The 12,219-nt window shown below is 44.1% G+C and overlaps 1 protein-coding gene across 1 annotated transcript in view; it reads left to right on the top strand.

The window, feature by feature from the left end:
* Window positions 1–12,219, top strand: part of MYO5A (myosin VA) — a 124,817-nt gene that overhangs the window by 24,928 nt on the left and 87,670 nt on the right. Inside the window, exons 6-9 of the mRNA XM_013006341.2 lie at window positions 3,178–3,321; window positions 7,090–7,171; window positions 7,783–7,890; window positions 9,760–9,866. Of these exons, the coding sequence (XP_012861795.2) occupies window positions 3,178–3,321; window positions 7,090–7,171; window positions 7,783–7,890; window positions 9,760–9,866 (441 nt within the window). The remainder of the gene's footprint in view (window positions 1–3,177; window positions 3,322–7,089; window positions 7,172–7,782; window positions 7,891–9,759; window positions 9,867–12,219) is intronic.

The raw sequence follows: 12,219 nt of genomic DNA, 5'->3' as shown, positions 1-12,219 counted from the left end.
CACTTCTAATTGGATAATGAGTTCCCAGCCTAGAGTCCAAGGGATAAGCAAACTCCTCATCCTTAACATTGAATCGCTTTGCAAAATATGAATAACGGGCAGAGAAGTGGTTCTCGGCACCTTTTTTATGTTTTCTTTTTATTCCTCTTTTCTTGGAAACTTTTATCCTAAGATAGGGCCAGAGAAGATTCCTGGGACCAACCAGGTCTTGGGGGCTCGTTGTCACCCCTGATAACCGTGCTTGAAGATTTACATCTCCATTTAATCAAGTCAATAATAAAATCACAGTCACGAAGTTTCTCCTTTCCTTTAGCAATTTATTGTGGACTGAATGGATGGAAAATAGCAATACCGGGGACAGTTGTGAAGCCAGCGTTTCTAAGAGCGAGTGAGCACGTAGGGAGTGTGCATGAACAAAAGACACTTTATAGAGAGAATCCTTTTTTCCACATTGGTTCAGGGCGTCGGATCATATCATTTCATTTCGTTTTTAATGGACCCTGGAGCTCTTGCATCCCAGTGAATTCACCGGTGGATCTACTGTAGGTGCTCAGTGAGTGAGCCATGGCCCCTCGGTAGTTGGACTTGTGACTCTCGGGTCTTCAGACTTCTATTTCATTTCTTCCTTCTCTCACTCAGTCTGTGTTTAAATGAATCTGTTTCCGTCAGAGGCGAAAAGGCCTTCTTCGGTCGGAGCCCACTCACTGCCTCCTCTCAGGGAGGCAAGTGTGGCTTTGGGAGGTCGGCCCCCTGAGGAGGGGGGGAGAGATGGCATGTGGGATAAGAGATGGGGAGAGAGGAGAAGCCGTCTCACCATTTCCCACCTGGATGAGTTACTGATGGGAAAAAGCATAGAGTGGTGCGTACTAAACACCCTTTTTTTTGGTGCTGCTGCTGCTGCTGCTGTTACTGGTTAGCCCTGCCTGTGGTCTTTGGCACACAGTGTATTGTGTATTAAAAATTCTGCATTTTAAATGATTTATTAAACCGAAGAAGAACAACAGAAGAAAAATAATGGGCCCATTGGAGACGTTTTCCCTTTTCCTCTCTGGTAGTGTCGAAAGGGAGCATCTGAGTAAATGTCTGCATAGTTAAATTATCTCAGGCTACATTACATCATTCTGCAATTTTGCTGGAAAGACAGTTTCTAGTCATTCATATTTTTCTGTAGAATCATTTAATTTTTAAAAATATGCAAAAATTTTTTAAAAACATATATTTCCCATTGGTACTTGCTAACTGTCTTTAAAAAAATCATCTTATTGAGAGCGCTTATAATGCTTATTACAATCCATACATCAGTTGTTTCAGGCATATTTGTACATATGTTGCTATCATTCATTTCTAGACAGTTACTTTCTATTGAACCCTTGGTATCAGCTCCTCTTTTTCCTCCCTCGAAATTTTAAAATATTAGCCTGAACCATAACCAGGTCTCAGTGCCAAACAAACAAGCCAGGTTCAGACCTTCGCTCCTTCAGGGAGTGAGAAGGCCTTTTCTTTCCTTGGTCAGGACACTGAGCGCACCGACCTTCATGGCTCAGTTACTACTGTTTTCATCGCATACATTCATATCATCTATTTCACACCCCAGAGCATTTTCACATCCTGCTCTATAGACTAATCTTGATCGTCACAGGCTTTGTACAAGTGAAATATGTTCATCTTCTATGAAATCATTTGATTAAATATCTAAAGTATGCATCAAGGGAACATTTGCTTTTGCAATGGCACTTTAATTTTTTTTTTGCCTTGCCCTACCCTAAAAGAAAAATGTATGGAAGCATGATACTGAAGTCAGAAGAGCAGTGCATATGCTATTTAAATTTTGATACTTATATAAAAATGTTAGCAGAGAGTCACATTCTCTGCATTCTGTAGCAGATGTTTTGCAAATTAGATTCAGCTATCAAAATCTTAACACTTTTTACTCTCTCTGATTTCTGAAAATGGCTTCTGCTAATAGACAGGTCAACTGGGCCAGTGGAAAAATGGTGGCACCTCCTCACGGGTGGGGCAAACCATTCTCAATACTACAGAAGACTGATTGCTCTGATGTGGAAGTCACACAAACCTTCACCCTCCAACCAATTCTGACCCCAACCAGTCCCTCCTACAGCCCTCTGTTGGGGTCAAACACCTGCTGTCATGGCCACACAGAGCTCACAGATCATGCTCAAGCCGTGGGGCTTATTGGGGACGAGACAGGTTATAACTCAGGGTCTGTAATGGCTCCTCGAGGTGCATTACTTCAGTCAGGAGAGCTTCTTACCTGTGCTTGTAGCCAGGCCTGTCTCTTAGTCCACGCCCGCCTCACTGAAAGCGTGTTGCAGACTTCTTCAGCTTCACTCATGAAGTGTCTGGAGGTGCTCAGGTCTCCGATTCTGTGGGTCAGTAGACCCACTGCAGCCACCTTGCTGGGTAGTCTGGGCAGCCCACTGTGTGTCTCTGGTGTGACAGTGCTCTGTCCCCTGGGTGTAAGAGGCTCTCAGAATAGGGATCCTGGGTCCAAAGGGTGTACCCCCTTCCCAGCTCTTCTTTCTGGTGGCAGGGAGGTCCCCCTTCTACTCTGTGACTGGCTCTCTCTTACACCAGATCTCACCTTTAGGGTATCATATACCTTATTTGCATCATCTCACCCCACAGGGGTTTTATACATTTTATTGCACTATTAGTAAACTGTCCACTCCCTTTGGCAGGCCATAGTTGGCTTATTCGAATAATCCCCCTCGATCACTGTTTGGGACTTACCAGACTAGCATAGCCAGAGGTCCCTAGGATAAGATGATGGAATGGAACCTTCTGGTTAAAGAAAGCCTGAACACCAGACCAAATTTCCAGGAAAATGCTTATTTGTCTGAACTACTTTAATTACCATGAAGTGCCTACATTTTTAAGGAGATCATGTATGGATAGTTCCTAACACCATCCATTCTTTCTTTGCTGGTGTGATAAGAACTGCTAATACCATCTTTGTGGTTGTGTAGTGGGCAGAGCCTCTGCCTGCACTGGGGGTGTGGCGGGAGGGGGGGGGCAATTAGTCCTGTTCTTATAGGCTTTTTTTTTTTTTTTTTTAAGTTGTGGTCTACTTGATCCTTTCTCTCCCTGAACAAGTTCTGTAAATGCCATGACATGGAATTGCACCTCTGAATTGTTATTTTCACCCTTGCTCCTTAGTCCATTGGAAATGCTAAAACAACCAGGAATGATAACAGCAGCCGTTTTGGAAAGTACATTGAGATTGGATTTGATAAGAGATATCGAATCATTGGTGCCAATATGAGAACTTACCTCCTAGAGAAATCCAGAGTGGTGTTCCAGGTAAGATGGGCACATGCACACGTAACACTGCGCTACACGGTCACACAATGGCATGTGTGTGGACAGGCATTTTGCTTTCGAATACTTTTGAAGATGCCATTGACAAGATGACTACAAACCCCATTTGAACGGATGATTATGCTTATAATCCAGCTAGAGTATCCTGTTAGAGCACTTGTTCGATTTTTGGCACTGGGTCTTTATGCGGGTCTAGTGATTTTGACGATCGGTGCGTTAGGACAAGATTAGTTAAGAAGAGGGGCCATAGGTGCAGACTCGTCGTGCGACACCTTTCCCTGAAGACCTGAGCTCACTCCGCACTCTGGGAGAAAGACAAGGCTCTCTGATCCCACAAAGACTTGCGGTCTCAGAAGCCCCGATAGGGTTGCTGTGAGTTAGAATCGACTGATGGTCGTGAGTTTGGTTTCGTTGTGTTGCCACATTTTCTGATCGACCGCGAAGGCCTCGTGTCTTCAAAGGATCATGGTCTGAACATAGTTCAAGAAAAAGAAAATTGTCGTCCTCTTTCCTTTTTCCTCCTCTTAGAATATAAAACTATTTGGATAGAATCGTGAAGGTGAAAAACAAACAGACATCTTCACCACCCGGCTGTGCACTAATGCCCTCATCCGATACACATTATTCTGGTGCCCTTCTGTGGGGTTTGCGATCGCAGCTGTGCCCCTGTAACTTTTTCCTTGAAGTGTGAAATACTAGACAACCCTGGCCAGCAACCCTTAATGAACTGACAGGTAAAGTAAGAGAGGGTGGAGTTACAACTGGAAAACTCCCAAGGGAGGGCTCCTCAGGCTGGAGATTCAAGGCTTCATCCAATAGCCCCTTCCTGGAATACCCCCAGCACCAAGTGCTGAGTACATCCCTGGCATTGACATGTAGCCGGGTCTGCCCTTACATCTCCCCCGTGTGTTTGGGACAGGTGTCAGGAGTCTGGCAGCCTTTGGCATGCTGTTGTTGTGCTGTTGTTAGGGGTACAACTCTGTGGTCCAGAAGGAAGCGCAGCACAGTTCTGGGCCTTCCTCACAATCCTTCTTACGTTTGCGCCCTTGTGTGCAGCCGGGGTGTCAGGCCGTCTCCTCCAGGGTCTTCCTCTTTTTCAAGCATGATGTAGCACGCTTCTTGACCGGTCCAGGGATGGTCTCTCTTAACAACATGTCCAGAGTAGAGGAGACACCGTCTGCGTCCTTGCCCCTAAAGGCATTCTGGCTGTATTTCTTCCAAGACGGAGTTAGAAAACCCAACGGGAAGAGCACACTCAGCATGTCTTAAACTCAAAGAAATAAAGGAAAAAGGCAAACCTCGAGTTGCAATCTTGAAAGGTTCTATGGGCACGATATTGAAGGATGCAAGAAGCATCGGAAGAAGCTGTTGGGAGGTACCCTCAAGTCCGTTCCAAGTCACCGCAGCCCCGTGTACAACAGAGCTAAGCAGGGCCGGTCTTATGCTGTCCCCGCTGTAACAGCTAGATGTAAGGCCATTGTCGCCTCAGCCCATCTCCTGTAAGGTCTTCCTCCTTTTTTTGACCCTCTGCTTTCCCAAGCACGAGACCCTTTTCCAAGGACTGGTCTCTCCATATAAATAGAAGAAATGAAGCCTCACCGTCCTGGCTTTCAAGGAGCATTCCGGCTCTACTCCCTCTAAGTGGGATGTGTGTTCTTCTGGTTGCCCGTGGATATTCAATATTCTTCCCCAACCCCGTACTTCAAAGGCATCAGTTCTTCCTCAGGCTTCCTTTGTGTCTCGCTTTCACATACATATGAGGTGACCGGAAATACCACGACTGGGGCCAGGAGCACATTAATCCTAAAAGTGAGACCGTTGTGCTCTCACAAAGAGAGGTCTTGGGCACAGACTTGCCCAGTGCGGTGTGTCCTTTGATTTCTTGACTGAGGTTTCCCTGAGGTGTTTCCGGCAGCTGCTCTGATATTTTCACACCTCTAAATATACATTTTAAACAGTCTAGGCCTTTTGGTGCTTTGACTTTAAAGATGTGTCTGATTTGCGGTCATCACTTGAAGTATAATACTTGATTTATATAGTAAGGCAATAGCTAGTCTTCCTCTCTTGTGCTTATACCTAGTTACACAGAGAGCAGTTACTGCACACACATGCATGCTTGCATAGGTTTAAAAATATATGTTTTTAAACACATACACACACACACACACACACACACTCATCTTTTCTTCTGGCTCCTAATATATATATATATTAGGCAAACATAGGCAAGTCAGAGAACATTAAGACCATTGGTAAATACATGATTAAAGGGACAGTGAGTAGGAAAGAGGGCTAACAAAGTGACAATAAGCTAAACCCGAACCAGACGCATGGCCACTGAGTTCATTCTGATTCATACCTGTCCTACAGGGCAGCTTAGAACCACTGCCCCTGTGGTTTCTGAGACGCGGTCTTTCTAGGAGCATCTCATCTTTCTCCTGATGAGCATGCCTTCGTAGAAGAGAAGGCCTAAATCTTAGTGCTTTGTCTAGCAACGCTGAAGCAATTCTAGCTGTTCACCAGCTCTCCGGGGCTGTAGCTCATGAAAGACGTTTGGAAGACCAGAAAAAGCATTCATCATCCTGCCCTCTGGACAGAAGACCAAAGCATTTCTGCCGAGTCATCCGCTTTCCCAGAAAAGTTTTCTGTGTGTCGAGCCACCTGACCTCTTGCCTCCGTGTTCTTGTGATCACACGGCAAGTTGCTCAGTGGCTTCTGCACCTGAAACAGTTTCTTTACCAAGTATCAGCCCCCTGGGAGGGTGCAGCGGCTTTATTTATTTATTTGGCCCAACGGCTTTATTAGAACTATGTAGCCACTATGGAATTTTAGAGTATCAGGATTTGATTTTATGTGACTGTATTGTCAGAATGATCTATTATTTTTTTCAAGTACATACATGGAGAAAGACCTCCAGGAAATATTTTTTTAAATAATCTTAAATTTTTCTATAACTTCTTTTCTTTTTTCTAAAATATTATCATTGATTTTGCAATATATAAACACAAATAACTCAGGGGATATTTGTAGATTTCTTAACAAACCTCACCAGCTAAAGGCCCACTGTAAAATATGGCAAAGATGGAAGGATGTTTTTCAGTCAGAGTATTAGGGAAACCGTAAGTTAAGTTGTAGATTTCTTAACAAACCGCACCAGCTAAGGGCCCACTGTAAAATATGGCAAAGATGGAAGGATGTTTTTCAGTCAAAGTATTAGGGAAACCATAAGTAAAGAGGCACTTGTAGAAAGTAGTATTGTATGTCACAAAATGGTCTGACAGCCTCAAAACACTGAACTTTTTTGACTGTGGGCATATATTACAAGTTCAAAAAGAATTACTATCAAACATTTCATATTGAATGTGAACAGCAGGTATCCCCTCACACGTATGCTCCCAAACCCACTGCCATTGGGTTGATTCCAACTCATGGTGACCCTGTATGATCGAGTAGAACTTCCCCATTGGGTGCCTGAGATTTTAGCTCTTTAATAGGAGCAGAAGTTCGTATCTTTTCCCCCGTGGTGGATTTGAACGATTTACCTTGTGGTTGGCAGCCCAACACTTAATCCACTATGCCAACAGGGCTTATCTATATCTATCTATATCTATATCTGAATGAATCATAAGGTTTAATAATGAATAGGTACTTGGACAATTTATTTCACTAACCGAGATAATGAAATGTTAAATTTTAATTTTCTGAGTTTCAGAGTAAGATGCTGTAATTGAACTCTGTTCTTATTTAAAGGCAGAAGAGGAGAGAAACTATCATATCTTCTATCAGCTCTGTGCCTCAGCAAAGTTACCTGAATTTAAAACGCTGCGGTTAGGTATGGCTCTGGTGTTGGGTTTGTTGTGCTGGTGTTGTTTTCTGTTAACTTTTGAGTTCATACACTTACTTGGTAAAAAGGCACTTGTCTCCTACTGAAGTTGTTAAGGATGAAATGCTAAGTCTGCAGTTGGCTACAACATAGCCCAGTGGGTTATGGGAGGAGCCAGGGGTGAACAAGACTGGATTTGAGTTGGTACTTGTTTAAGATGGGTGATGAGTGTGTGGGGATTAGTACACTAGCCTTCCTCCGTTCACAGCATTTGGAGTTTTCCTTAGTTAAAGAAGAAACGTTTAAAGGGCTTCATTTGATGGAACTCTATCAGGTTCCTGAGGAGTGGAGTGAAGTGTTTGAGGGGATTTGCCTGACGCTCAGAATGGAGTAAAGCGTTTAGGAAAGGACCCTCATCTCATCAATTAAGGACATATATGGCTTAGTTGATTGATAGGGCATTTTATATTAAAAGGCGTATAATGGCTGAAATCACAGGCCGTCGGACTCCGGCCCGGCAGCTTCCCTGTGCGCCCACGGCCTCTCCGTCAGAGTGGACACAAGGGCAAATGTTGAGGCTCTTTCACGGACGGCCGAACTTTCCTTTCCCTTAACTGCAGGAAACGCGAGTTACTTCCATTACACGAAGCAAGGAGGCAGCCCTGTGATTGACGGAATTGACGATGCCAAGGAGATGGCCCACACCAGGCAGGCCTGCACTTTGCTAGGTAATTGCAGTCCTCCTCCGTCTGTGAGCTACAGCTTTCTGACGCAGGCAGCATTTGCCTGGATTATACCGGCTGGGTTTTGTGTGAGGGTTCCTGGGGAATTTAACATTTCTTAAGATACTTTCGGGTTGCAAGTGGCCTGAGGCTTCTTTGGGGAGTGACGAGAAACTGTTCTAAAATTAGTTGTGGGTAAGGGATGTACAACTCTGCACACTTACTAGAAACCATGGATTTAAAATGGCTGGGTTTATGGTAGGTGAAGTATACAAGCGGTCTTACATGATTCAATGAGGCAGTAGGAAAGGCAGCACGAACTATAATCCTGCGCTTGCCTTTTTATGCAATCCGAAGCCTGGGTCTAAATAAGATGGGTTCCATCAGGGTCTGATTTTGTTTCTATGCTTTTGAGTTGGTTCTTCTTGTAAGTGTGTCCTTCTGGGGCAGCTGTCCTCTGTGGCACACCGGTGTGTGTGTGTGTGTGTGTGTGTGTGTGTGTGTGTGTGTGTGTGTGTGTGTGTGTGTGTAAAAGGAGGGAGCCTGAGAAACGCGGCTGAGCTGGCCATGTGACAGAACATTGCATCACATACGGTTTCTTGTAACATTTTTGTCACTGCTCAGATATCACTCGTCTTATTTTGGGGACTTAAAAAATGTTGGCTTTACGTGTGACTAAATTAATCTTTAGAACCTTAGTGACATCTTCTGGAGGTGAACCCAATTTCATAAAATCTGAGTAGAGGTACCTCAAAGATCAAAGTATGCTGGTCCTTTGAGGAGTGCCACACATGAATCGATTTAACTGAAAGCATGTGCTTTACTTGGTTAATCAGGGCATGGTGCAGACCAGTAGGGAGCTTGTTAGAAATGCACTATCCTTCCCCTGACCGCCTGAATCAGAGCCTGCTTTGTAACAAGGGCCATTGGTGAGTCACATGCTCATTAACGTTTGAAAAACTACTGCTTAACTTCTTAACAAAATCCATTTTCAAACGGAAGTACGCCAGCAGTGTGAACACTTCTAATCTTGAGACATACTTGGTTTACTTATAATCTATAGTTAGAAGAGAGAGAAAGACAAGACTTTCTACCGCCAGAAAAGAGTCTCAGAAACCCACAGGGGCAGTTCTACTCTGTCCTGCAGGATCTCCCTGAGCCAGAATCAACTTGACGGCAGTGAGTTTGGTCTTTTGCATTTATAGTTGGAAGTAATCCGACTTAAAACAGTTCAATTGGGTTATAAATTGGAGTAGAAATAAATAGAAATGATAATGATATTAATAAATTACTTAACTCCAGTGCATGACAATGACATTGATCATTTTTTTAGCACTTACCATATGCACGAAGTATGCGAAACACATCTCATTTAATCATCACAACTACCCTTTAAGATAAAAACACACAAACACACACACACACACACTGCCATTGCATCACTGCTGACTCGTAGCAACCCCTGTGGGTTCCTGAGACTGTCACTGTTTAAGGAAGTTGGACACCAGCCTTTCTCCCGAGGAGCTATTGGTGGTTTCGAACTGCCTACCACGTGGATTGCAGCCCAATACGGCACCACTACACCACCAGGGCTCCTTACCCTGTAAGTTAGTCACTTATTATTATTCCCATGTAAGACAGCAGTTGGGTAGCAGAGGCAGGCATCAAACCCTGTAGCCCGTGTCCTCTCTGTCATGATGTTAAACCGCCTTGTGCGTTAATGTCAAAAAGGATGAACGTGTTGTTAACTATGACCCTTAATAGGCACAACATCTGACAGCGTTCAAGGTTAACCACAGACTGAGCCTTGTCTGCTGTTACAGTTTACTTCCTCTTCTGAAATTAACCACTTGCTCATTTACTCCATTGTTTTAGGAATTAGCGAGTCTTACCAGATGGGGATTTTCCGAATACTTGCTGGCATCCTTCACTTAGGCAATGTTGGATTCACATCTCGAGATTCAGACAGCTGCACAATACCTGTAAGTTCAGGATAACCATCGTGTGGTGGCAGTTGAGTTATAGTTTGTGGCTTGCTGGGTTTTTTACATGGAAACAAAAGATTTAACCTGGGTGATGGTCATCCAAGAGCTCTATTCTCCAAGAGAGAACACTGCAGTGTGAGTGAAGCCACATGGACCCTACTATCTGGGCCACAGTGGTTGTGTTTGTGTGCATGTGTGTGGCCCTGGGTACAGCGTCTCTGTCTGTCAGAGGTGGGAAACGTTGGACACGATGGTTGGATCAGTGTGTCTAGAGAATGGCCCTTTTTTCTCCCCAGGGCCATTTGGCTGTTTCTTCCATCATTCGAGGGCCATACAAAATTCCCAACTTAAAAAGTACCCTGCTCTAGTTGGTCAAACATTCAATCATCTCCTCACTAATGGAGCGGCCAGAACTACTTCTCATTGACGAAGTGTGGGATGGATACACAGGCTTCATACAGCTCGTAGGCTAATGCCCCCCAACTCTGGTCTAGAGCTAAAGCTCTATTGGACCCATGACACAAGTACCCGAATTTGGTAAACTTGTTTCGGATGTGTAGTATGATAGGATTTTAAAATTATTGAAGAAACTTCATGAATGCGATCTTTTAAAATGATGGAAGAAACCAACATTCATTAATGACTGCTGGGAAAAGCGAGGGAGGGCAGTGGGCAAGGAACTGATAGGTTCAGTGTGGTAAATGTACCTGTATAACTTGTTAAAACACATCACTACCATCTTTAGCTCTCTACCTAATGATTAGTGACTGGGATGTAAATGGCCAGGAAGTTAGCGTTAGGGAGGGTCATGCTCTGCCCTTGCTTACCTCCTTGAGGACACCTCGCTTCCTGTCCAGTTTCTCTCCCACCGCTTCTCACGCTCCACTCTCCGGCTATCTACACGCCACACGGCCTCAGTCTCCTGCTTTGCTCAGACTCTCCCTGATGATGTAGGTTGATGTGCTTCTCCCCTGATCAGCTCTAATCCACCTTCTGCCATAGGGATCCGGTATGCTGCTGAGATCACTTCTTCAAGGTAGCTGCTGCCCCTTCTGCTTACCTTTATCTCAACACATACGACATTGTTCAATACAGCTGTCACTTGCTTCCCTTTCCCTTTGAAGATTAAGTGTTACTGTTTAATTTCGTATTCCTAGGACTTTTAACTCAAGGTGGTTTCTTGAATTGTCTCTGGTGCTGTGGATTAACTCCTTGTTGATCCACTCCCCTTTGTGTAAAAACAAAACAAAGGAGGTCCTGCTCTTACAAGGAGCAAATCTAGTCCCAACCTTTTCTGAATATAGTAACTTTGAGATAGATTATCAAATAAAGGAGTTTATGATTTAGAGAGAAACCTTATCCAATAAGTGATTTACTACGCAAAGGGATAAGAGCTAAATGGGCAGGAAACTCGGTTAGCAGAATGTTTGAGTTTTATGAATCGTTGATGTGCAATTACCCTGAGCCATAAATCCTAACTTTGGAAGCATGATCTCTCTGCTCTCACCTCCAACCAATCTCTTTTCCTAACGCCTTTTCGTTTTTAAGGACACAGTGATGACTTTGACTGAAGCGCTGATTTCTTCTGAGGAAATATTCTAGCCTGACCTATTTTAATTTACCAGCTCACTGAGAGGTTCACATGCCATCCCCTTTACCCACTTTCAGCGTGCTGTCCACTGGTCCCTAGTACATCCACAGAGACGGCATCCGCCGCCACAGGCCATTTTAGGACCTTTCATTGCTTTGAAAAGGAGCTCTGCAGCCTGTAGTTACCACCCTCCCACCCCCCTCCTCCCTGCAGCCCTCAGCACCACTAGTCTGTTTCCCGTCTGTATGCATTTGCCTATACTGGACCACTCATACAAAGGAACTTTTTTTAATGTGTAGACTCGTGACCAACATATCTCACTTAGCATCATGTCTTCAAAGTTTCATTCATGTTGTAGCATTTATAAATACAACATTCCTTTTTATGGCTGACTCTTATTCCATCGTATGCCCATACAACATTCTGTTAATCCCTTCATCGGTTGACGGACATTTGGGTTGTTTTGACACTCTGGCAATTGTGGATAATGGTGATAGGAAAATTCCTGTACAGATTGTTGGGTTTTTTTTCAATTGAGCTCATTGATTCCACATTCCAGGCCCATCTTCACACATGTGACCTTCCCCCCAATTGTCAGAATCTCTTCTTCTGGAAAGCCATCCCTAACATTAAAGACACTCTCCTCCACTCCCAACTTTTCCGACAATTTCAAGACACGGTTTTCCTCTGTGAGATGTCCGAAGTGATCATCTTGGAGGGAGAAAGCCTGTAGTACTTCAGTCTAGTTCCTTAATCCTT

This window comes from Echinops telfairi, unplaced genomic scaffold, assembly GCF_000313985.2.
Source record: "Echinops telfairi isolate 266 unplaced genomic scaffold, ASM31398v2 ScPeMD7_8;HRSCAF=38, whole genome shotgun sequence".
NCBI lineage: Eukaryota > Metazoa > Chordata > Mammalia > Afrosoricida > Tenrecidae > Echinops > Echinops telfairi.
Note: the sequence above shows the minus strand (reverse complement) of the source record. Positions and strands in the feature narration are given on the sequence as shown.